At 44.4% G+C, this 27,191-nt stretch overlaps 1 protein-coding gene across 1 annotated transcript; it reads left to right on the forward strand.

Moving 5' to 3' along the window:
• Positions 1-7,435: 7,435 nt before the first annotated feature.
• Positions 7,436-24,694, forward strand: CKS2 (CDC28 protein kinase regulatory subunit 2). Its single transcript, XM_077299836.1, has 3 exons — positions 7,436-7,791; positions 19,262-19,389; positions 23,991-24,694. The coding sequence occupies exons 1-3, from the start codon at positions 7,733-7,735 to the stop codon at positions 24,041-24,043; spliced, it is 240 nt and encodes a 79-aa protein (XP_077155951.1). The 5' UTR covers positions 7,436-7,732; the 3' UTR covers positions 24,044-24,694.
• The last annotated feature ends 2,497 nt before the right edge of the window (positions 24,695-27,191 follow it).

Consider the following 27,191-nt stretch of genomic DNA (forward strand, 5'->3'; position numbering starts at 1 on the left):
TGAGCAGTCAGGACCTTTCTGCGACAAAACTGCACCTGCTCCGATCTCGGAAGCATCTACTTCAACCTGGAACGGGAGCGAAACATCAGGCTGGCGCAACACAGGAGCAGAAGAAAAGCGGCGCTTAAGCTCCCGAAAGGCCTCCACAGCCGCAGAGGACCAATTAGCAACATCAGCACCCTTCTTGGTCAAATCAGTCAAAGGTTTAGCAATGGCAGAAAAACCCGCTATGAATCGGCGATAGAAATTAGCAAATCCCAAGAATTTCTGAAGACTCTTTAGAGAAGTAGGTTGTACCCAATCACAAATAGCCTGAACCTTAACAGGGTCCATCTCCATAGATGAAGGGGAAAAAATATATCCCAAAAAGGAAATTCTCTGAACCCCAAAAATACACTTTGAGCCCTTCACAAATAGAGAATTAGCTCGTAAAACCTGAAAAACTCTCCTGACCTGTTGAACATGAGATTCCCAGTCCTCCGAAAAAATCAAAATATCATCCAAATACACAATCATAAATTTATCCAGATATTCACGGAAAATATCATGCATAAAGGACTGAAAAACGGAAGGGGCATTCGCGAGACCGAAAGGCATTACCAAATACTCAAAATGGCCTTCAGGCGTATTAAATGCGGTCTTCCACTCATCCCCCTGCTTAATCCGCACCAAATTATACGCACCACGTAGATCGATCTTAGTGAACCACTTCGCCCCCTTTATGCGAGCAAAAAGATCAGTCAGTAAAGGTAACGGGTACTGGTATTTAACTGTAATCTTATTCAGAAGTCGATAGTCGATACAAGGTCTCAATGAACCATCCTTTTTACCCACAAAGAAAAACCCTGCCCCCAGTGGAGACAAAGAGGGGCGAATATGACCCTTTTCCAAAGATTCTCTGATATACTCCCGCATAGCAGTATGTTCAGGTACAGACAAATTAAACAAGCGACCCTTAGGAAATTTACTACCGGGAATCAACTCAATAGCGCAGTCACACTCTCTGTGAGGGGGGAGAGAATCAGTTTTAGGCTCCTGAAAGACATCATAAAAATCTGACAGAAATGCTGGGATCTCAGAGGGAATAGATGAAGAAATGGGAACCAAAGGTGCATCCCCATGAATCCCCTGACATCCCCAGCTCAGCACAGACATTGATCTCCAGTCCAAGACTGGATTATGAATTTGTAACCATGGTAATCCAAGTACTAATACGTCATGTAGATTATATAACACAAGGAAACGAATAATCTCCTGATGGTCTGGGGAAAGATGCATAGTCACTTGTGTCCAATATTGTGGTTTATTGCTAGCCAAAGGTGTAGAATCAATACCCTTTAAGGGAATAGAAACCTCCAGAGGCTCTAAATCAAACCCACAACGCTTGGCAAAGGACCAATCCATGAGACTCAGAGCGGCGCTAGAATCCACATAAGCATCCACAGTAACAGATGATAAAGTACAAATCAATGTCACGGACAAAAGAAATTTAGACTGCAAGGTACCCATAGAAAAAGATTTATCAACCTTTTTATCAACCTTCTTTATGCGTTTAGAGCATGCTGATATAACATGAGCTGGATCTCCACAATAGAAGCACAACCCATTTTTGCGCCTGTAATTCTGTCGTTCGCCTCTAGACAATACACTATCGCATTGCATATGCTCTGGTGCCTTTTCAGAGGTCACCGCCAAATGATGCACAGGTTTTTGCTCAGAAGATACCGCCATATGGTGCACAGGTTTTTGCTCAGAAGATACCGCCATATGGTGCACAGGTTTTTGCTCAAAAGATACCGCCATATGGTGCACAGGTTTTTGCTCAAAAGATACCGCCATATGGTGCACAGATTTGCGCTCCCGTAAACGCCGATCAATCTGGATAGCCAATTTCATGGCATCATTCAGACCTGTAGGCACAGGGAACCCCACCATGACATCCTTCACGGCATCAGAGAGACCTTCTCTGAAATTAGATGCTAGAGCGCACTCATTCCATTTAGTAAGCACCGACCATTTACGAAATTTTTGGCAGTATATCTCAGCTTCATCTTGCCCTTGGGAAAGAGCTATCAAGGCTTTCTCAGCCAAAATCTCTAAATTAGGTTCTTCATAAAGCAACCCCAAAGCCAGAAAAAACGCATCCACATTTAATAACGCAGGATCCCCTGGCGACAATGCAAATGCCCAACTTTGTGGGTCACCCCGCAATAGAGAAATAACAATTTTAACCTGTTGCGCAGGATCACCAGCAGAGTGAGATTTCAGAGACAAAAACAATTTACAATTCTCTCTGAAATTCAAAAAACGGGATCTGTCTCCGGTAAAAAATTCAGGCATAGGGATCTTAGGTTCAGACATTGGAGCACGTATAACAAAATCTTGTAAGTTCTGGACCTTTGTAGCCAGGTTATTCAGACCTGCAACCAAACTCTGTGGATCCATGATTCAAACAGGTGTAACCAAAGCCATTCAGAGATTAAGAGGAGATGAAAAAAAAAAAGGCTGAAGACTGCAGTTTAAGCAAGGAGTACAAATAAGCACTAAGGTGCACTTTCCAAACACAGAAGGAAAAAAAAACCTTTTCATATCCTTTCCTGCTTTAGTGCATAGTTTTAACACAGTTTGGCCGGCCAAACTGTTATGATTTTCCCAATGGCAGGGAAATCAAAATAACAACGGACTAGCTCTCGGGTGATGGGAACTAAAGGGACCGTGACCTGAACCTGACACGACACTGGAAGTAGCCGGGGAGTGTTTCCTACGATGCCCTAGACACCACGCGCCAGCCGGAGATCTAACTACCCCTATCAGAGGAATATACAGGCCTGCCTTACCTCCAGAGATGAACCCCAAAAGGAGATAGCAGCCCCCCACAGATATTGACGGTGAGTCAAGAGGAAAAGACATACGTAGGATGAACAGCAGATTTAGCACAGTGAGGTCCGCTTACTAGATAGCAGAAGTACAGGAAAGAGTTACTTCACGGTCAACTTCAAAACACTACTCAAAAACACCATCCTGAAATTACTTTAAAACTCCAGTGACAACTCATGCCACTGGAGTGGCAATTTCAGTCCACGAGAGCTTCCAGCTACAGAGAGTCACATTGCAAATAGCTGGACAAAAATAGCATAAACTAGAAACAAAATTCAACTTAGCTGAACAGGATCTTGAGGCAGGAGAATGCAACAGAATGCTACTGATACATTGTTGGCCAGCATCAGACCAGCAGCCTTAAATAGGAAACTCCCCTAATGGGTGTCAACAGGTGATCAAGGATAGAAGAAGGCAAATAAGTGGCACTACCATAAAACACCACCGGGGGAGCCCACAAACAGAATTCACAACACTTTACTATAGAGGTCTGCGCCTCCATTTCCTATCTATGGCAGTGCTTCTAGGTCTTACTGAGCCAGTACCCTTACTATAGAGGTCTGCGCCTCCACTTCCTATCTATGGCAGTGCTTCTAGGTCTTACTGAGCCAGTACCTTTAAGAGGTCTGCGCCTCCATTTCCTACCTATAGGAGTGCTCCGAGATCTTACTGAGCCAGTACCTTTACTATAGAGGTCTGCGCCTCCATTTCCTATCTATGGCAGTGCTTCTAGGTCTTACTGAGCCAGTACCTTTACTATAGAGGTCTGCGCCTCCACTTCCTATCTATGGCAGTGCTTCTAGGTCTTACTGAGCCAGTACCAAGAGGTCTGTGCCTCCACTTCCTACCTATAGGAGTGCTCCGAGGTCTTACTGAGTCAGTACTTTTACTATAGAGGTCTGCACCTCCATTTCCTACCTATAGGAGTGCTCCGAGGTCTTACTGAGCCAGTACCTTTACTATAGAGGTCTGCGCCTCCATTTCCTATCTATGGCAGTGCTTCTAGGTCTTACTGAGCCAGTACCTTTACTATAGAGGTCTGCACCTCCATTTCCTACCTATAGGAGTGCTCCGAGGTCTTACTGAGCCAGTACCTTTACTATAGAGGTCACTATAGAGGTCTGCGCCTCCATTTCCTACCTATGGGAGTGCTCTGAGGTCTTACTGAGCCAGTACCTTTACTATAGAGGTCTGCGCCTCTATTTCCTATCTATGGCAGTGCTTCTAGGTCTTACTGAGCCAGTACCTTTACTATAGAGGTCTGCACCTCCATTTCCTACCTATAGGTGTGCTCCGAGGTCTTACTGAGCCAGTACCTTTAAGAGGTCTGCGCTTCCTTTTCCTACCTATGGGAGTGCTCTGAGGTCTTACTGAGCCAGTACCTTTACTATAGAGGTCTGCGCCTCCATTTCCTACCTATAGGAGTGCTCCGAGGTCTTACTGAGCCAGTACCTTTACTATAGAGGTCTGCACCTCCATTTCCTACCTATAGGAGTGCTCTGAGGTCTTACTGAGCCAGTACCTTTAACAGGTCTGCGCTTCCATTTCCTTCCTATAGGAGTGCTCCGAGGTCTTACTGAGCCAGTACCTTTAAGAGGTCTGCGCTTCCATTTCCTACCTATGGGAGTGCTCTGAGGTCTTACTGAGTCAGTACCTTTGCTATAGAGGTCTGCACCTCCATTTCCTACCTATAGGAGTGCTCCGAGGTCTTACTGAGCCAGTACCTTTACTATAGAGGTCTGCACCTCCATTTCCTAGATATAGGAGTGCTCCGAGGTCTTACTGAGCCAGTACCTTTACTATAGAGGTCTGCACCTCCATTTCCTACCTATAGGAGTGCTCCGAGATCTTACTGAGCCAGTACCTTTAAGAGGTCGGCACCTCCACTTCCTACCTATAGGAGTGCTCCGAGGTCTTACTGAGCCAGTACCTTTACTATAGAGGTCTGCACCTCCATTTCCTACCTATGGGAGTGCTCCGAGGTCTTACTGAGCCAGTACCTTTACTATAGAGGTCTGCACCTCCATTTCCTACCTATAGGAGTGCTCCGAGGTCTTACTGAGCCAGTACCTTTAAGAGGTCTGCGCTTCCATTTCCTACCTATGGGAGTGCTCCGAGGTCTTACTGAGCCAGTACCTTTACTATAGAGGTCTGTGCCTCCATTTCCTACCTATGGGGTGCTCCGAGGTCTTACTGAGCCAGTACCTTTACTATAGAGGTCTGCGCCTCCATTTCCTACCTATAGGAGTGCTCCGAGGTCTTACTGAGCCAGTACCTTTACTATAGAGGTCTGCACCTCCATTTCCTACCTATGGGAGTGCTCTGAGGTCTTACTGAGCCAGTACCTTTACTATAGAGGTCTGTGCCTCCATTTCCTACCTATGGGAGTGCTCCGAGGTCTTACTGAGCCAGTACCTTTACTATAGAGGTCTGTGCCTCCATTTCCTACCTATAGGAGTGCTCCGAGGTCTTACTTAGCCAGTACCTTTACTATAGAGGTCTGCACCTCCATTTCCTACCTATGGGAGTGCTCCGAGGTCTTACTGAGCCAGTACCTTTACTATAGAGGTCTGCGCTTCCATTTCCTACCTATGGGAGTGCTCCGAGGTCTTACTGAGCCAGTACCTTTACTATAGAGGTCTGCGCCTCCATTTCCTACCTATGGGAGTGCTCCGAGGTCTTACTGAGCCAGAACCTTTACTATAGAGGTCTGCGCCTCCATTTCCTACTTATGGGAGTGCTCCGAGGTCTTACTGAGCCAGTACCTTTACTATAGAGGTCTGCGCCTCCATTTCCGACGTATAGGAGTGCTCCGAGGTCTTACTGAGCCAGTACCTTTACTATAGAGGTCTGCGCCTCCACTTCCTACCTATGGGAGTGCTCCGAGGTCTTACTGAGCCAGTACCTTTACTATAGAGGTCTGTGCCTCCACTTCCTACCTATAGGAGTGCTCCGAGGTCTTACTGAGCCAGTACCTTTACTATAGAGGTCTGCGCCTCCACTTCCTACCTATGGGAGTGCTCCGAGGTCTTACTGAGCCAGTACCTTTACTATAGAGGTCTGCACCTCCACTTCCTACCTATGGGAGTGCTCCGAGGTCTTACTGAGCCAGTACCTTTACTATAGAGGTCTGCGCCTCCATTTCCTACCTATGGGAGTGCTCCGAGGTCTTACTGAGCCAGTACCTTTACTATAGAGGTCTGCACCTCCATTTCCTACCTATGGGAGTGCTCCGAGGTCTTACTGAGACAGTACCTTTACTATAGAGGTCTGCGCCTCCATTTCCTACCTATGGGAGTGCTCTGAGGTCTTACTGAGCCAGTACCTTTACTATAGAGGTCTGCACCTCCATTTCCTACCTATGGGAGTGCTCCGAGGTCTTACTGAGACAGTACCTTTACTATAGAGGTCTGCGCCTCCATTTCCGACGTATAGGAGTGCTCCGAGGTCTTACTGAGCCAGTACCTTTACTATAGAGGTCTGCGCCTCCACTTCCTACCTATGGGAGTGCTCCGAGGTCTTACTGAGCCAGTACCTTTACTATAGAGGTCTGTGCCTCCACTTCCTACCTATAGGAGTGCTCCGAGGTCTTACTGAGCCAGTACCTTTACTATAGAGGTCTGCGCCTCCACTTCCTACCTATGGGAGTGCTCCGAGGTCTTACTGAGCCAGTACCTTTACTATAGAGGTCTGCACCTCCATTTCCTACCTATGGGAGTGCTCCGAGGTCTTACTGAGCCAGTACCTTTACTATAGAGGTGTGCACCTCCATTTCCTACCTATGGGAGTGCTCCGAGGTCTTACTGAGCCAGTACCTTTACTATAGAGGTCTGCGCGTCCACTTCCTACCTATGGGAGTGCTCCGAGGTCTTACTGAGCCAGTACCTTTACTATAGAGGTCTGCGCCTCCATTTCCTACCTATGGGAGTGCTCCGAGGTCTTACTGAGCCAGTACCTTTACTATAGAGGTCTGCACCTCCATTTCCTACCTATGGGAGTGCTCCGAGGTCTTACTGAGACAGTACCTTTACTATAGAGGTCTGCACCTCCATTTCCTACCTATGGGAGTGCTCCGAGGTCTTACTGAGACAGTACCTTTACTATAGAGGTCTGCGCCTCCATTTCCTACCTATGGGAGTGCTCCGAGGTCTTACTGAGCCAGTACCTTTACTATAGAGGTCTGCGCCTCCATTTCCTTGTTGCTCACCGCTGGTGTACACACTATACCGTATATATGTAGGCAGTAACCACACATTTGACCCAAAGGAGACACAACAAATTTCTACACCATGTGAACGTTTCCTAAGTCTTCATTCAAGCACCGTTACTACTGCCCTCTAGCGTTCATCATAAAGACCCATTTTTATAACAGCTATAAAACGAGCGGTTCCCGCCTAAAGTCGGTTCTGTTATAAGCGGAGGTCACTTGTCCTGGACACAAACCCCGCTCCTACCGGCAGCACACATGCGTCACAGTGTCACACACTGCACTGAACCGTGAGCACTGAGGCGGGTCACAACAGCCGTAGCTTTTGAAGCTTCTCCGCCTACATCCGTCTCATTGCGTCATCGAAAACTTTCCCTGCGGCTCCGCCCACCTGCGTCTTGTTCGCTTCACAGAGGAGCCTTAGCAACAGCACTCCGATTGGTCAGCTGCTGTTTCCCGACGGTTTCGCGAAACTAATAGCGTAACCAGTGATTGGCTGTACGTCTCTTCCTTATGGACCAATTACAGAAGACCGCTGCGTAATTCAAAACGCGAACTGTGAGGTAGTTACGTAAAATAAACCGTTTCACTTGGCGGTCGCCATTCACAGTAGCGGGTCGCGTGGCGTTGGCTGCCGCTGTCAGAACCATGTCATTCAAGAATATCTACTACTCCGACAAGTACACGGACGAGAAGTACGAGTACAGGTGAGAGCGGGGCGTGCGGGCCCGGGAGGAGACGGCCGCTTCCCGCCTGCTGTCTGCGCTGAGGCGGCCAATATGGAGGCTCCCACTGCTCCGTGCAGCCCGCGGGAAGTGGCGCGGAGCTGCTGTGACTGACCCCTGGCGGATTAGATATGCTATGCGGTTTGTGTGCGTTGTCTGTAAGCGGGCGTGTCAGTGTGAACAGAGCCTACAGGTGCTTTGTGTTTTAGGAACATTCTCAAAGACCTTCTACCACAGAGTGACCGTAATGTGCTGTTTATTAGGACGACTGGACGCCAGATACCCCCAATTCTAGTGAATGGCAGGATGTTCCCTTTTTCCTCATCTTTCTGTTGAGCCAGGTTCACACACGCGTACTGTGCGCTCAGCAGACGGCGGAAACTCCCAACAGCCTATTATGGGGCGAGGGCGCTACTATCCTGCACCCCACCTGTCAGATCAGCGCTGCTGGGACGGAGGCCACACGATGGCCAATGTGACTGTTGGCCTCATAGTGACTGGCGCTATCTGGGGTCCTGTTGAAATCCTACTTTTCCTAAATTCGGAAGGGAACCTCAGCGCGCTGTGACCCTGGCCGGGGTAGGTTGGCACGAGTCGCTGAACGCCAGTATGAAGCTAGCCTTACTTGCTTGATTTGACTTTCAATGTAAAGGAAAATGTCAGTTTTGTTCATGTCAGAGTCAGATGTTTTCCTTTTCATCCTGCTGTGTGTGGGGTTCCTATAACTTTGAATGAATTTGCTTTTATGCAAGGCCTCATTAAAGGGGTTGTCTGCTACTATGACAAACCCTTTTCAATCCCTGTTTCCCCCTTGTAAAATAACACCTATGATCTTCTGTGGCGTCTGCACTGGCTTTTCTAGGGTTTGCGTGCATTGTAAATGCCACACAATCCCTTCAGCCGATCAGTGCTGGCCTCACGCTTCCCTCATTAAGATTAATAACATACATCCGGAAGAAGTGAGAGGGCAGCCTTTGCTCTGACTTCCTCCAGATGCATGTGATTCATCCGGGGTGGAGGATTCATAAGTGCAGTCACAGAGACTGCCCCACATGAACGCAGTGGGCACTGCTGGGATTTGCCAGTTTCTGAGCCGGCACCCCTCCGGTATGTATGCGTTATGCTTGGCCTTGCTCCATACGAGTGCGTGGCTCCTCACAACGCTGCGCCTGCTAGACTGGTTCTGCCTAGGAGTATGTATAACTCATGCGTACCCCCCCGATCCCATCTCAGAAAGCAGCGAATTCCCTGCAGCACACAGTGCCTTTAAGGCCATGTTCACACTTTGCGGTTTTTACCGCGGAACCGCGGCGATTTTGATGCTGCGGTTCCGCAGCAGTTTCCATAGCGCTTCCATTTACATGTAAACCCTATGGAAACCGCAAACCGCTGTGCACATGCTGCGGGAAAAACCGCGCAGAAACGCAGCGGTTTAAAACCCGCAGCATGTCACTTTGTGCAGAATCGCTGCGATTCTGCACCCATAGGAATGCATTGAACCGCTTACTTCCCGCATGGGGCTGTGCCCATGTTGCGGGAAGTAAGCGGTTAATGTGCGGGTGGTACCCGGGGTGGAGGAGAGGAGACTCTCCTCCAGGCCCTGGGAACCATATTTGGGGTAAAAAAAAGAATAAAAATAAAAAATCATGTTATACTCACCTCTCAGCGCTGCACGCGGCTGGCCAGTCAGAGTTGCTGTGCGAACAGGACCTGCGGTGACGTCGCGGTCACATGACCGTGATGACGCCCGGGTCACATGACCGTGACGTCACGAAGGTCCTTCTCGGCACAGCGTCTTTGGAACCGGAGCGCCGCGTGCAGCGCCCAGGAGATCCGGACATCGGAGGGTGAGTATAACCAATTTTTATTATTTTTAACATTACTATTGATGCTGCATATTGCTGCATATGCAGCATCAATAGTATAGGAGTAATCCCGCAGCGGAAACCGCGGAACAAACCGCGATAAATCTGCAGGGATAACCGCAGCGGTTTTGCCCTGCAGATTTATCAATTCCGCGGCGGGAGAACCCGCAGAGGGACGCCGCAAAGTGTGAACATGGCCTAATGGATGTCACTGCAGATTTCTGTAATGGCAGAACGGCATTCGAAAGGGTAACTCTCCATTTGGGATGAGGATGGATAAGAGGCCCCTTTAGGAATTTCTATAGAGGGAACATTTTAGTATAGTGGTACGTGTGGTTTTTTTTTTTTTTTTGGGGGGGGGGGGAGGCAGGCAATCTTTTGAAAATGTGTAATGTTCTTGAAAGTAGTGTGTTTTTTTTTTTTTTTTTCTTAAGATGCAAATGACACCACTTGCAAATTAAACTTATGATTTCAGCGTTTCACACAGAAGAGAGTTTCCGCCTCTTGTCAACACATGACCACTGCTGTGTATGAACGTGGTTGACTTGGCTGACTCATTTCAATAGCTAAACTCCCATCTCTGTCATGGCTGAGACAAATGGGGTTGGTTTAGCTATTCAACTTAGCCTGACAACCAGCCCCCTTAAAGCGAAGCGGTCACAAGTTTTGGCAGACATGAAGTGAGGCCACCACCTTTTGGGGCTGATATACAGCATTCTATAATGCTATATATCTGCCCCCGACCGGACCTGTACGAGAAGAAAAATAACTTATTATACTCACCTGTAGGGCGATCCGGTCCGAGGGGTGTTGCTGGTCTTCGTCCTGCGCCTCAGATCCAAATTGATTTATTTTGACAAGGGTAACATAGAAAAATGGACCTCAAAATTTGTTGTATAATTTCTCCTGAGCATGCCGATACACCATATGAGGAAGAAAACCACTGTTTGGGCGCACTGCAGAGCTCGGAAGAGAAGGAGCACCATTTGACTTTTTGAATGCAAAATTTGCTGGAACAATTGGCGGAAGCCTTTGGAGAGCTCCTGATGTGACTAAATAGTGGAAACCCTCCACAAGTGACACCATTTTGGAAACTAGACCCCTCAGGGATCTGATCTAGATGTGTGGTGAGCATATTGAACTCTCAGGTGCTTCATAACGTTGAGCCGTGAAATTAAAAAAAATCAATTTTCTCCACAAACATGTTATTTTGGCCCCAAATTTTGCATTTTCATAAGAGTAATAGGAGAATTTGCACCATACAGCTTGTGCAATTTCTCCTGAGTACGGCGATACCCCATATGTGGGGGAATACTACTTTTGTTTCACAGTGCAAAGCTGTGATGGTTTGAGGGTGCCATGTCACATTGGCAGAGCCCATGAGGTGCCAGAACACAAACCCCTGTATGTGAACTCATTTTACAAACTACACTCCCCAATCAATTCATTTTTACCACCAAAATTTAGTTTTTAGCTCCAGATTTTGCATTTTCATGCAAGAAGTGGGTAAAAATGGCACCATAACTTGTCCCACTTTCTGCTGAATGTGGCAATACCCCATATGTGGCTGTACAGTACTACTTAGACATACGGAGAGACTTGGGAGGAACGGAGCGCTATTTGCCTCCTGGAGCGCAAATGTTCCTAGAACAGGTGGACACCGCGTTCCTGGTGCATACTTCGGCCACTCTCCGGGCGCATACTTCTGCTACTCCCTGGCAGGGACTTCAGTCTGGTCCACTCTCGGATCCATACTTTATCCTATATCTACATACGATATACTTTTCAACCTCGAAGAGGAGTACTTCTATTCAACCCTCTTCATCATACTTTCCTGACTAGGACTTTACGGACATATCCCACATCCCCGATGAGGAGTACCATTACTTGACCCTTTCTAATATAATATCCTGACCAGAACTATCACACGGGATCCATGTTAGGACCATATTCAAATCTTGAGCCACATACTCACAGTGCTTTCAAATAATAAGTACACTGAAGAAGGTCAAGATCACTGACCGAAACGTCTGTACAAGTGGCTGCCAATAAAACTTGCATATTACTGAAAGTTGAGTGCCAAAGTTTATTCTACTTTATCAGCACAAACACATCTGTGCTTAGATACAGCCACAAATCTCTTAACAGTACGATGATCACGCTTAAGTTTTCGGGAAATTTCTAATGTTTTCATCCCTTCACCAAGGCATTGCACTATTTGATGCTTTTTGGCAGCAGAGAGATCCTTTTTCTTTCCCATGTTACTTGAAAACTGTGACCTGCTTAATAATGTGGAACATCATTTTTAAGTAGTTTTTCTTTAATTAGAATCACCTGGAAAACCACTTATCACATGTGTTTAAGATTGATTTCAGTGATCCTTTGAGCCCTGAGACACAATACCATCCACGAGCTTATTTGAAAAACAAAACAATTAAATATTTATGACACTTAATCCAATTTGCATAATAATTTGGAACACAGTGTATTGGTACCATTTTCAGACACATGACATTTTTAACTCGCTTTCCATTCTGATTTTTGGGAGGCAGAATGAACAAAAACCAGCACTTTAGGAATTTTTTTGGAGGGGGCTTTTATGTCATTTGGCGTGTGGCAAAAATTGATAAGGCAGTTTTACTCTTTGGGTCAGTACTGTTACAGCAATATTGTGTGTGTGTGTGTGTGTGTGTATATATATATATATATATGTATATGTATTCTGGCACTTTCACACAATAAAAGCTATTTTATGGAGAAAATTATTATTTTTGCATCGCTTTATTCTGAGAGCTATAACTTTTTTTTTTATTTTTCCGCTGATGGAGCTGTGTGGCAGCTTGTTTTTTTTACAGGACAAAAGGACCTTTTCAGTGGTACCATGCTTATTTCAGTTTTTTTGATTGCATTTTATTCAACTTTTTAGTTCAGCACTATGATAAACCATTTGTTTTTTTTGCCTTTTTTTTTTTTTTCTTTTATGGTGTTCACTAAAGGGGTTAACTAGTGGGATAATTTTAAAGGTCGGGCTGCTCCAGAAGCAGCGATACTAAATGTGTACTCTCATTTTTGTTTTTCATACAAGTATTTATGGGTACAATATATTTAGTTTTTGGGTTTTTTAACCCCTTAATGACCCAGCCTATTTTGACCTTAATGACCTGGCCGTTTTTTGCAATTCTGACCAGTGTCCCTTTATGAGGTAATAACTCAGGAACGCTTCAACGGATCCTAGCGGTTCTGAGATTGTTTTTTCGTGATATATTGGGCTTCATGTTGGTGGTATATTTAGGTCGATCATTTTTGCGTTTATTTGTGAAAAAAATGCAAATTTGGCTAAAATTTTGAAAATTTTGCAATTTTCAAATTTTGAATTTTTATTCTGATAAACGAGAGTTATGTGACACAAAATAGTTAATAAATAACATTACCCACATGTCTACTTTACATCAGCACAATTTTGGAAACAAGATTTTTTTTGCTAGGAAGTTATAAGGGTTAAAATTTGACCAGCAATTTCTCATTTTTACAAAGAAATTTACAAAACCATTTTTTTTAGGGACCACCTCACTTTTGAAGTCAGTTTGAGGGGTCTATATGGCTGAAAATACCCAAAAGTGACACCATTCTAAAAACTGCACCCCTCAAGGTGCTCAAAACCACATTCAAGAAGTTTATTAACCCTTCAGGTGCTTCACAGCAGCAGAAGCAACATGGAAGGAAAAAATGAACATTTAACTTTTTAGTCACAAAAATGATGTTTTATCAACAAATTTTTTTTTTTCCCAAGGGTAAAAAGAGAAACTGGACCCCAAAAGTTATTGTACAATTTGTCCTGAGTACGCTGATACCCCATATGTGGGGGGAACCACTGTTTGGGCGCACGACAGGGCTCGGAAGGAGCGCCATTTGACTTTTTCAATGAAAAATTGGCTCCAATCTTTAGCGGACTCCGTGTCGCGTTTGGAGAGCCCCTGTGTGCCTAAACATTGGAACTCCCCCACAACTGACCCCATTTTGGAAACTAGACCCCCCAAGGAGCTCATCTAGATGCATAGTGAGCACTTTGAACCCCCAGGTGCTTCACAAATTGATCCGTAAAAATGAAAAAGTACTTTTTTTTTCACAAAAAATTTCTTTTAGCCTCAATTTGTTCATTTCCACATGGGCAACAGGATAAAATGGATCCTAAAATTTAATGGGCAATTTCTCCTGAGTACACTGATGCATCACATGTGGGGGTAAATCACTGTTTGGGCACACGGCAGGGCTCGGAAGGGAAGGAGCGCCATTTGACTTTTTGAATGAAAAATTAGCTCCAATCGTTAGCGGACACCATGTCGCGTTTGGAGAGCCCCTGTGTGCCTAAACATTGGAGCTCCCCCACATGTGACCCCATTTTGGAAACTAGTTCCATGGGAGGTCTAATCTAGATGTGCGATGACCACTTTAAACCCCCAAGTGCTTCACAGAAGTTTATAACGCAGAGCTGTGAAAATAAAAAAAATAATTTTTCATTCCTCTAAAATTATGTTTTAGCAAGCAATTTTTATTTTTTCAAGGGTAACAGGAGAAATTGGACCCCAATAATTGTTGCCCAGTTTGTCCTGAGTACACTGATACCCCATATGTGGGGGTAAACCACTAATTGGGCGCATGTCGGGGCTCGGAAGGGAGGGAGCACCATTTGACTTTTTGAACGCAAGATTGGCTGGAATCAATGGTGGCGCCATGTTGCGTTTGGAGACCCCTGATGTGCCTAAAAAGTGGAAGCCCCTCAATTCTAACTCCCAACACTCACCCCAACACACCCCTAACCCTAATCCCATCTCTAGCCATGACCCTAATCACAACCCTAACCCCAACACACCCCTAACCCCAACACACCCATAACCCTAACCACAGGCCTAGTCTTAACCCTAATTCCAATCCTAGCCCTAATTCCAACCCTAACTCTAATTCCAACCCTAACCCTAAGGCTATGTGCCCACGTTGCGGATTCGTGTGAGATTTTTCTGCACCATTTTTTAAAAATCCGCAGGTAAAAGGCACTGCGTTTTACCTGCGGATTTACCCCGGATTTCCAGTGTTTTTTGTGCGGATTTCAGCTGCGGATTCCTATTGAAGAACAGGTGTAAAACGCTGCGGAATCCGCACAAAGAATTGACATGCTGCGGAAAATACAGCACAGCGTTTCCGCGCTATATTTTCCGCACCATGGGCACAGCAGATTTGGTTATCCATAGGTTTACATGTTACTGTAAACCTGATGGAAAACTGCTACGAATCCGCAGCGGCCAATCCGCGGAACCGCAGCCAACTCTGCACCGTGTGCACATAGCCTAATTCTAACCCTAATGCTAAGTTTATCACAGTGATCAAAATACACCTGTAACTAATCTGCCGGCCGGCAGATTCGGCGGGCGCACTGCGCATGCGCCCGCCATTTTGGAAGATGGCGGCGCCCATGGAGAAGACGGACGGACTCCGGGAGGCTCGGTAAGTATGGGGGGGGGGGGGATCGGAGCACGGGGGTGGATCGGAGCACGGGGGGAGCGGGCAGGCGGACGGAGGGGACTAAGGGACAGAACGGAGGACTGGGGATGCGATCGGTGGCGGTGGGGGGGCGCATCAGGGTTTCCAGCTATGGCCGATGATATTGCAGCATCGGCCATGGCTGGATTGTAATATTTCACCACTTTTTATAGGTGAAATATTACGAATTGCTCTGATTGGCTGTTGAAAGTGCAACAGCCAATCAGAGCGATCGTAGCCACGAGGGGGTGAAGCCGCCCCCCCTGGGCTGAAGCACCACTCCCCCTGTCCCTGCAGATCGGGTGAAATTGGAGTTAACCCTTTCACCCGATCTGCAGGGACGCGATCATTCCATGACGCCACATAGGCGTCATAGGTCGGATTGGCACCGACTTTCATGACGCCTACGTGGCGTCACAGGTCGGGAAGGGGTTAATATTTTTACAATTATTTAACCCCTTCATGACCTGAGGTATTCATTTTTTGCTCCTCTTCTTCCAAGAGCCATAACTTTTTTTCTTTTTCGGTCAAAATGGCCATGTGAGGACTTGTTTTTTATGGGACAAGTTGTACTTTTGAACAACACCATTGTTTTTAACTTACCGTGTACTAGAAAAGGGGGAAAAAAATTCCAAGTGCAGTGAAATTGCAAAAAAGTGAAAAAAGTGCAATTCCACTGTTTTGTTTGTTTTTGTTTTTTGTTTTTTTTACTATGTTCACTAAATGCTAAAACTGACTTGCCATTATGATTTTCCAGGTCATTACAAGTTCATAGACACCAAACATGTCTAGGTTCTTTTTTTATTTAAGTGGTGGAAAAAAATTCAAACTGGTTAAAAAAGCGCCATTTTCAGAGACCTGTAGCATCTCCATTTTTCGTGATGTGGGGCTTTGTGAGGGCATGTTTTTTGTGCGACGAGCTGATATTTTTATGGATACCATTTTGGTGTAGATATGACATTTTGATCTCCATTATTGCATTTTATTGCAATGCAGCGGCGACCAAAAAAATATGTAATTTTGGCGGCATTTTTTCTCTCTAAAAAAATAAATATATATATATAATTTTTTTTTCATTGATTGATCGGGCGATTCTGACCACTGCAATGCCAAATGTGTGTATTTATTTTTTCTTTTTTTTCTTTTTGTTTTATTTTGAATGGGGCAAAATTTTATATTACCAGGATGATTTATGTAAACTAGAAGCTTGGGCTGATAAATGGCAAATGAGCTTTAATGGGGATAAATGTAAGGTCATGTACTTGGGTAGAAGTAATAAGATGTATACTATACTATGTGCTTAATTCTAAAACTCTGGGCAAAACCGTTAATGAAAGACCTGGGTGTATGGGTGGATGACAAACTCATATTAAGTGGCCAGTGTCAGGCAGCTGCTACAAAGGCAAAAAAAATAATGGGATGCATTAAAAGAGGCATAGATGCTCATGAGGAGAACATAATTTTACCTCTATACAAGTCAATGGTTCGACCACAGTTCTGGTCTCCGGTGTATAAGAAAGACATAGCTGAACTGGAGCGGGTGCAGAGAAGAGCGACCAAGGTTATTAGAGGACTGGGGGGTCTGCAATACCAAGATAGGTTATTACACTTGGGGCTATTTAGTTTGGAAAAACGAAGACTAAGGGGTGATCTTATTTTAATGTATAAATGAGGGGACAGTACAAAGACCTTTCTGATGATCTTTTTAATCATAGACCTGAGACAGGGACAAGGGGGCATCCTCTACGTCTGGAGGAAAGAGGGTTTAAGCATAATAACAGACGCGGATTCTTTACTGTAAGAGCAGTGAGACTATGGAACTCTCTGCCATGTGATAATGTAATGAGTTAAATGCCACTGTCCGAGATTGACAGTGGCATTTAACAGGTTAAAGGACGCAGGTGGATTGTGATTCCACTCACGGCTGTTAGAGGCACATGTCAGCTCAATTTTTGAACAGCTGACATGTGCCTGGAAAGATGTGGGCACAGTGTCGGAGCCCACATCAAAGGGAGGGATTTAAACTTGGGCGTACTATTGTGTACAACGTCGGAAAGGGGTTAAAAAAATGTTAACTTTATTACTTTGTCCCACTATGGGACTATCATTTTTTGCAGGGTGATCCCTTATATAGCATGGGGATGCAGCAGCTTCTCTATGCTATGCAAACAATCAGCTTTGTAAGTGTAGAGCTGACTGCTCTGAGCATGATCTAGCAGCTTCACTAGTTCTGGTGACCAGGATGTCGTCATGACGACATTGGGTCACCATGGCAACGATAGGGACCCGTAATGACGCTGCGGGGTCTCCGATCCAAGAGCAGAGGTGCTGTCTTCCCTCTGCTTGCTCCCGAAATGCTGCAATCGAGTTTTATTGCAACATTTAAGGGGTTAAAGTGCCGGGAGCGGTGCGGGATCCCTCCTGGCACTTAGTGCCTGGGTATCAGCTGACACCCAGTTGCGATCGTGCGCACAGCCTGTGTGTGCCCACAATTGCGTGGCTGTAATGGTCTGCGTCAAGAAGTACCAGGGGCGCAGGCACGTATTATGGACCATGTTGGAAAGGAGTTAATTGTAGCTGTAGTTGCGTGCTGACACCACACCGAGGAAATAATGGTCTCGTCAGAGCAAGCATGTTTCACATGGACTGAAATCTGGACATTGGTGGGGCTGAAACTACAAACGTAAAATGATCAGTTGGTTAAGTGATATAAAAGGAACATTTTTCCCCTCTTTTTTTTTTTTCTCTATACTATGTTGTGCATAAATATGTGATTCTTCAGAATTTGTTTTAGTCTTTGCCTGATGAAGAGACGTATGTAGTCTCGAAAGCTTGCAATTTGTTACCATCTTTTCAGTTAGCCATTAAAATGTATCAACCACTGAGGACTCTCAATTCTAAATATAAAAGGAACATGCAATGTGTTATACAGCAGAAGCAGAGTCAAATGGTTGGTAGGAAAAGACTCAGTATAACTTGTGTTTTATCCACTGAAATCTCTGCTTATTCTGGGATTAGCAGTCAGGGGGTGGTCCTAAGGGTACTGTCACACATTGGCACTTTGATCGCTACGACGGTACGATCCGTGACGTTCCAGCGATATCCATACGATATCGCTGTGTCTGACACGCAGCAGCGATCAGGGACCCTGCTGAGAATCGTACGTCGTAGCAGATCGTTTGGAACTTTCTTTCGTCGCTGGATCTCCCGCTGTCATCGCTGGATCGTTGTGTGTGACACCGATCCAGCGATGCGTTCGCTTGTAACCAGGGTAAACATCGGGTTACTAAGCGCAGGGCCGCGCTTAGTAACCCGATGTTTACCGTGGTTACCAGCGTAAAAGTAAAAAAAAAAAAAAAAAAACGTACATACTCACATTCCGGTGTCTGTCCCCCGACGTTCTGCTTCTCTGCACTGTGAGCGCCGGCCGGAAAGCGAGCACAGCGGTGACGTCACCGCTGTGCTTTCCGGCTGGCACAGACAGTGGAGAGAAGCAGAACGCCGGGGGACAGACACCGGAATGTAAGTATGTACTGTGTTTTTTTTTTTACGTTTATGCTGGTAACCACGGTAAACATCGGGTTACTAAGCGCGGCCCTGCGCTTAGTAACCCGATGTTTACCCTGGTTACCCGGGGACTTCGGCATCGTTGGTCGCTGTAGAGCTGACTGTGTGACAGCTCCCCAGCGACCACACAACCACTTACCAACGATCACGGCCAGGTCGTATCGCTGGTCGTGATCGTTGGTAAATCGTTTAGTGTGACAGTACCCTAAGTGATTGACTATCTCTGTATGGCCTGCCACCTAGACCAGAAGACCACAATGGCCAGGGATGTCTATATAACTAATTTACAAGGTATACTACGTAAGTCTCTGTTTTGGTTCATTTAGAGAATACAAGTTGTCGGTAAAAAACAAAAACAAAAAAAAAACAGCAGTCTTCAGTTGAGGCTTCTGTAGAAGTGTGAATTTGATTACCAAGTTGCTTCCTCAGTCGTTTCTACAAGTGGATTTCCAAAAAGTTGACTCTGATTTTTATTTTTTTATTAGGCATGTCATGCTGCCAAAAGAGTTGGCAAAGCAAGTGCCAAAAACACATCTGATGTCCGAAGAAGAGTGGAGAAGACTTGGTGTTCAGCAAAGCCTTGGCTGGGTTCATTACATGATCCATGAACCAGGTAAGCAATATATGAGAAAAATAAGTAGATTTGCAAGCGACTCTGCAACACCAAAATTGTCAGCTCGGTCATTACCTCTGGCCAGAGTACCGATTGCTACCTCAGAACGGAGTCCAACAAGGTGAGTCATATTTTATAAATAATGATTTAAGATCTAAAGTGCAGGAAGCTTGGAACAGAAAGGACCAAGCACAAGCTAAACTAAAATACAGGTGATGTCTAATCACATGGCTGTAAAATGTTTAGCAGCACTGAACGCATTATGGTGTGTTTTGATTAGTAATGCCATCCTCACATTTGAACTTGTTTAAAAAAAACAAACAAACAAACAAACTTGTACAGAGGTGATATTAAAAGGCTCTTGAATAGTGACGCTTTTTGGATTTACAGAGGTTTTCCACTACCTTGACAACCGCTTCTTCATCATTATATGTCCCACGTCTAAAATAACAGACTATACTCTCTGCCAGCACTGTTCCAGCGATATGTGTCTGGGGTTGGTGTAACATTGGCTGCTGACCTAACATATGCATGACATAACAATCAGCAGCGAATTCACTCTCCCTGTCTTCTGATTTAACTGACACCCGGAAGAAATGAGAGCTGCTGCTGTTCTGACTTCCTCCAGATGTCAATTTTGTCTGAAGGAGGTGAGTGAAGAAATTGCGAATTGGCTGCAGGGCTCATGTCCTATAACAATGTTAAAGGGGTTTCCCACTAACCATTTCATTTTAATCAATAGGTCTTGGAATGGTAATATGTTCCACAAGTTGATGTGTTAAATCAAATATTCCTGTGCTGAGATGATCTTATAAATGTGCCCCTGCTATGTACTGTGTAATGGCTGTTTGATCTCTCCTGAAATAACCCGTAACCCATCTTTCAGAGCATAAAATGAAAGAACCCGTATTATTTTGGGGGAAACACTTGATGTTACTTTGGGGGGGGGGATTTAGTCATTGAGTAGTGTACAACCCCATTAAGTGGCTAAATTGTCATAGGCACATCAATAAAAATGTCCAATTTTCATCTAGAAAAAAATAACTGTTTTTCTGTATTGTCACTTGTATTGCACTACTTTTTATAAATGAGTAAAATTTACAAGACCAAAGAATAGCTTCCTATTAGAGTTGAGCAAAATCTTCGGCTCCTTTCTTATTTGGCAAGCTATAGCGATTACCGATTAAACTGCTTTGGGAACCCAGCAACCTGGTGCGCTCCGATAATCAGCTGTTCTGCGCCGCGGCTGTGTGACAGGCACAACATATGCATGGAGGGCCCTACAAACAAGCTTCTCCATGCATGTGTTGTGCCTGTGACAGCCGCGACACATACAGCTGTGTCTCGGAACAGCTGATTATCGGAGCGCTCCAGTTAGCAGTGTTCACGATGCTAAAGGTCACAGAATTTCAGGAAAATAACATCTCGACAACTACTGAGCATGGGGATGGACCAATCATGCTTTGGGGTTGTTGCCTCTAAAATGTTCCCCATGCTATTAACTGCAAGAATGGATTCAATAAAATTTCAACAAATTGTTGATGAAGACAGAACACCATCTGTAAAAAAAAAAAAAAAAAAAAAAAAAACTGAAGTTGAAAAGAGTATGGCTTCTACAAATGGATAATGATCCTAAAAAAAAACACTTCAAAATCCACAATAGACTACCTCAAAAGGTGTAAGGTGAAGGTTTTGCAATGGCCCTCACAGTCCTCTGATCTGACCATCATTGAAAAATCAATGGCTAGACCTCAAAATAGCAGTGCATGCAAGACGACCCAGGAATCTCACAAAACGGGAAGAATTTACCAAGGAAGAATAGATGAAAATCCCTCAAACGAGTTGAAAGATTCTTGCTTGGCGACAAAGCGTTTACAAGGTGTGATACTTGCAAAAGGGGTACCACTAGGTACTAACCATGCAGGGTGCCCAAACTTTTGCATTGGTATATTTTCCTTTTTGGAAATTTTAAAATGCGCTTTTGTTTTTCGCCCCTTCTTCCCAGAGCCATAACTTAATTTTTACGTCAATATGGGCATGTGAGGGTTTGTTTTTTGCGGGATGAGTTGTACTTATGAACAACACCATTGGCTTTGCCATGTCCATGTTTATTTTTCTTTTATTGATGGGGCGATTCTGAACTCGGTGATACCAAATGTGTATGTTTGATTTTATTTTGAAAGGGGGTGATTTGAACTTTTTTTTACTTTTTTTTTTTTTTTTTTTTTCTCTTTACATTTTTTGCCATAGCCTGATGGGCTCTGCTAGACGGAGGTCACCAGTGTACATATTTCCAGCCCAATGGCCGGAAGCGTGATTTAAATGCTGCTGTCGGTTTGACAATGACATTTAACTGGTTAATAGCCGTGGGTGGATCACGATTCCACCCGCGGCTATTGCGGGCACATGTGCCCGAAAAGATGTGTGCCCGTGCGGCCGATAACATATAAAGGGAATTTGTCAGCTAATGTGTTTTTTTTTTTTTTTTTCCCAGTATGATACTAATAATATCCTGAAATGTGGCTTGAGCAGCCCTTTCAGGATATGTAGCTTTTATTGCTGTAGCTCCTCTTGTTTTTGTTCTGTAAGCATGGAGAATTTAGAGCTGTGCGCCTGCTGGCCATGCATATGTAAACCAATGCACTGCACCCCATGTCTATAGTCCCTCCCACCCCTCCATGATGGTAAAATTCCACCCATCCGCAGCTATTCATCCCAAAAGACATGTATACAGCCAGCTGTCTGCTTTTCCCCTATACAGTTACTCTGACATGGCTACTACGGAACAGCGATCGCCTACACAGTGCTGTCCCCTGTGTGCACAGTCCATTCCCCGCCTGCCCCATACACTGTGTGGTGCCTGCAGCCTTAGACTCCTGCAGCTTCTGACTGGACCAAAACTATGGATCAGCTGTTCAGAAGAAGTCCTTCACCGGCGGTGTCACAGGCTGATGCTCCTGATTTGCTGAGCAGTGTGATTGGCAGCTGACTTGTGTAGTAACAGTGCGTGTTGTATGTTAGAGCTAACAGCAGGCGGTTGTCTCCTCACTAGTCTCCTGCAGTTGTCGCAAGGTAAGTGAGGCAATAACCACCCACTGTCAGGTGTAACATACAACATGCACTGGTATTGCACTGTGCAGCAATGGCAGGGAGGACAAGGTTATCGTAAATTCTAACTGCAGGGTTTGCACAGTTTTTTTTTTACTAGAAGCAGGAAGTATGTTCACTTGGTGCAGTGCACTGGGGAACTGAGTGGTGTGTAGATTCTGCTAATAGCTGCAGAGAGTACATTTGTTGCAGACTAAACTGTCACCCCCAAAATAGAAAGTGAGCTAAGCCCACCGGCATCAGGGGCTTATCTACAGCATTCTGGAATGCTGTAGATAAGTCCCCATGTATCCTGAAAGATGAGGAAAAAGAGGTTATATTATACTCACCCAGGGGCGGTCCCGCTGCGGTCCGGGGCCTCCCATCTTCTTACGATGACATCTTATCTTCATGCTGCGGCTCCGGCGTACTTTGTCTGCCCTGTTGAGGGCAGAGCAAAGTACTGCAGTGCGCAGGCGCTGGGCCTCTGACATTTCCCGGCGCCTGCGCACTGCAGTACTTTGCTCTGCCCTCAACAGGGCAGACAAAGTACGCTGGAGCCGCAGCGTGAAGACAAGAAGATGTCATCGTAAGAAGATGCGACGCCCATTGGACCGCCTGCCCAGGTGAGTATAATCTAACCTCTTTCTCATCTTTCAGGATACATCGGGGGCTTATCTACAGCGTTCCAGAATGCTGTGGATAAGCCCCTGATGCCAGTGGGCTTAGCTCACCTTCGATTTTGGGGGTGACTGGTTCCCTTTAAGTGCCAGGATTGCAGCACAGGTGCGGGTACTGAATACCGATAAGAGGTAAGAAGACCTCTTGGTGTTGGTCTCCAGGGCTGTGGATTTGGTGTCCATTTTTGCAGTGTCTGAGTCAGTATAACATGCATCGACTCCTAAATATAATAAATTGAGTACAGTAGTACAGTGCAGGATGTGCTGTAAATGTTTTCACAATTTGGGAAAGTTATGAAATGTTTGTTCTGTTCCTGATCTAAGGATCTCGGCTTTTAGTTGAGATGAATTTGTGCTGCACTTTATGTACATGCTCAGTAGTGACCAGTGCTCAGGAGTCAGGGAAATTGAGGAGTCAGTCTATGGTTTGGCTTACTGACTCCAAAGCCCTTCTTGTCTCTGATAGAATTTCAGATACATTTAGCTGAACTGGTCAGCCGGCGACTGTTTATTTTGTTCCCTTTTTTTGTATGCTGGAAAAAGGTGTTTTTTGTTTTTGTTTTTTTTTTCTTGTTTTGCTGAAAGTTCATGCACTTGTATAAAAACTACTTGGCCAAAGAAACTGCCTACCTGAGTTAATCCCTACAACTATTACCTTTTTTTTTTATTACCACCCCCCCCCCTTAATACAGTTTTGGCTGGACATGAATCTAGATATACTTTCTAAAACAATCACATTACGCTGTGTAACAAGTGTAGACTAATATCTGGGAAATTGCTATACGGACTCACAATTATGCCAAAGTGCTAACCTCTCTTTTCTCTCCTCGACAGAGCCTCACGTACTGCTTTTCAGAAGACCACTTCCAAAAGACCAACAGAAATGAACTGCTTTTCACGCTTGCCTTTTTGGGACAATCTGTATATATTGTAGTATTCAATGAATACAATGACTGTGACCATCGCAACCACAGCTGTGCAAGAGCTGTATTCTTAACAGCACGAGAGCTCAGTTACTACGTCTACATGGTGGAGCTGCTATATATATATTTTTTTTTCTCCTGTCACATCTGTGTGAACGTTCCTTCTTGCACCACTGTCTAATAAAGTTTCAGTGTTCTTATCTACAAGTGTGACCTTAGATTTAAAATATTTGTCTTGGAGAACCTTACATTTGTTTTTACCTTTTTAGTCATGTTGATTTTGCTTTGTTTTATGTAGATAATGACTTTAGTTTATAAGAATTCTCACTTACTGTATAATGGCACGATGCACACATTCTCCTAAATTGAACACATATGGAAGAATAGGCTCCTCAAGCAATTTTAAAAGGTTATAGTGTGAGTATTTAAAGCTTTTTCCAATGCGTAGAAGCATTGGATTGGATCCTAGAAATAAGGGTTGACATTAAGTGTAGAAGATACATGTGCTATGGCCTTTTAGCATCAATTACTAAATTAATCTGAATGTATGATCTTTGTGCTACATCTCAATAAAACTGAAATCCCCATTTTAGAGGCTAAAAACTTTGTAGTAAAGATTCCTTATTTATCTACATTGACACAGTAACTCAAAGGACTTCTATAGTGATTTTTCACTCCAAAATATTGAGTAATTTCCACTAGCACCTCTCGAATTGGCAAAAACATCTGTCCGTTTTATTGTGGAACTATGGCGGATTGGCTGCATACTTTAGCAGATGGCAAAGTATGTCCTACGAGGAATGGTTAAAGGATCTGGGAATGTTTAGCTTGCAAAAAAGAAGGCTAACAGGAGACTTAACCCCTTTTACCCCAAGGGTGGTTTGCATGTTAACCCCTTAAGCCCCGAGGGTGGTTTGCACGTTAATGACCGGGCCAATTTTTACAATTCTGACCACTGTCCCTTTATGAGGTTATAACTCTGGAACGCTTCAACGGATCTTTGCGATTCTGACATTGTTTTCTCGTGACATATTGTACTTCATGTTAGTGGTAAAATTTCTTCGATATAACTTGCGTTTATTTGTGAAAAAAACGAATATTTGGTGAAAATTTTGAAAATTTCGCAATTTTCCAACTTTGAATTTTTATGCCCTTAAATCACAGACATATGTCACACAAAATACTTAATAAATAACATTTCCCACATGTCTACTTTACATCAGCACAATTTTGGAACCAAAATTTTTTTTTGTGACGGAGTTATAAGGGTTAAAAGTTGACCAGCAATTTCTCATTTTTACAACACCATTTTTTTTTAGGGACCACATCTCATTTGAAGTCATTTTGACGGGTCTATATGATAGAAAATACCCAAGTGTGACACCATTCTAAAAACTGCACCCCTCAAGGTACTCAAAACCACTTTTTCAAGAAGTTTATTAACCCTTCAGGTGTTTCACAGGAGTTTTTGGAATGTTTAAATAAAAATGAACATTTAACTTTTTTTCACACAAAATTTATTTCAGCTCCAATTTGTTTTATTTTACCAAGGGTAACAGGAGAAAATAGACCCCAAAATTTGTTGTACAATTTGTCCTGAGTACGCTGATACCCCATATGTGGGGGTAAACCACAGTTTGGGCGCATGGCAGAGCTCGGAAGGAAAGGAGCGCCATTTGACTTTTCAATGCAAAATTGACTGGAATTGAGATGGGACGCCATGTTGCATTTGGAGAGCCCCTGATGTGCCTAAACATTGAAACCCCCCACAAGTGACACCATTTTGGAAAGTAGACCCCCTAAGGAACTTATCTAGATGTGTGGTGAGCACTTTGACCCAACAAGTGCTTTACAGAAGTTTATAATGCAGAGCCGTAAAAATAAAAAATCATATTTTTTCACAAAAATTATCTTTTCACCCCCAATTTTTTATTTTCCCAAGGGTGAGAGAAGAAATTGGACCCCAAAAATTGTTGTGCAATTTGTCCTGAGTACGCTGATACCCCATATGTGGGTGTAAACCATTGTTTGGGCGCATAGCAGAGCTCAGAAGGGAAGAAGCGCTATTTTACTTTTCAATGCAAAATTGACTGGAATTAAGATGGGATGCCATGTTGCGTTTGGAGAGCCCCTGATGTGCCTAAACATTAAACCCCCCCACAAGTGACACCATTTTGGAAAGTAGACCCCCTAAGGAACTTATCTAGATGTGTTTTGATAGCTTTGAACCCCCAAGTGTTTCACTACAGTTTATAACGCAGAGCCGTGAAAATAAAAATTATTTTTTTTTTTCACAAAAATGATTTTTTTAGCCCCCAGTTTTGTATTTTCACAAGGGTATCAGGATAAATTGGACCCCAAAAGTTGTTGTCCAATTTGTCTGGAGTACGCTGATACCCCATTTGTGGGGAGGGACCACTGTTTGGGCGCATGACAGAGCTCGGAAGGGAAGGAGCGCCATTTGGAATGCAGACTTAAATGGATTGGTCTGCAGGCGTCACGTTGCATTTGCAGAGCCCCTGATGTACCCAAACAGTACAAACCCCCCACAAGTGACCCCATATTGGAAACTAGACCCCCCAAGGAACTTATCTAGATGTGTTGTGAGAACTTTGAACCCCCAAGTGTTTCACTACAGTTTATAACGCAGAGCCGTGAAAATAAAAATTATTTTTCTTTTTCACAAAAATGATTTTTTAGCCCCCAGTTTTGTATTTTCACAAGGGTATCAGGATAAATTGGACCCTAAAAGTTGTTGTCCAATTTGTCCTGAGTACGCTGATACCCCCTATGTGGGGGGGAACCACTGTTTGGGCGCATGACAGAGCTCGGAAGGGAAGGAGCGCCATTTGGAATGCAGACTTAAATGGATTGGTCTGCAGGCGTCACGTTGCATTTGCAGAGCCCCTGATGTACCCAAACAGTACAAACCCCCCACAAGTGACCCCATATTGGAAACTAGACCTCCCAAGGAACTTATCTAGATGTGTTGTGAGAACTTTGAACCCCCAAGTGTTTCACTACAGTTTACAACGCAGAGCCGTGAAAATAAAACATATTTTTTTTCCCACAAAAATGATTTTTAGCCCCCCAAATTTTTATTTTCCCAAGG

This window comes from Ranitomeya variabilis, chromosome 1 (genome assembly GCF_051348905.1).
Source record: "Ranitomeya variabilis isolate aRanVar5 chromosome 1, aRanVar5.hap1, whole genome shotgun sequence".
In the NCBI taxonomy this organism is placed as follows: domain Eukaryota; kingdom Metazoa; phylum Chordata; class Amphibia; order Anura; family Dendrobatidae; genus Ranitomeya; species Ranitomeya variabilis.

What these genes read in the sequence shown, in the direction of transcription:
- CKS2 (XM_077299836.1), top strand. Translation starts at nt 7,733, where the DNA reads ATGTCATTCAAGAATATCTACTACTCCGACAAGTACACGGACGAGAAG. An exon ending in GACGAGAAGTACGAGTACAG is followed by an intron (nt 7,792 to 19,261) that starts GTGAGAGCGGGG and finishes TTTTTTTATTAG; the next exon opens with GCATGTCATGCTGCCAAAAG. An exon ending in TTACATGATCCATGAACCAG is followed by an intron (nt 19,390 to 23,990) that starts GTAAGCAATATA and finishes TCTCCTCGACAG; the next exon opens with AGCCTCACGTACTGCTTTTC.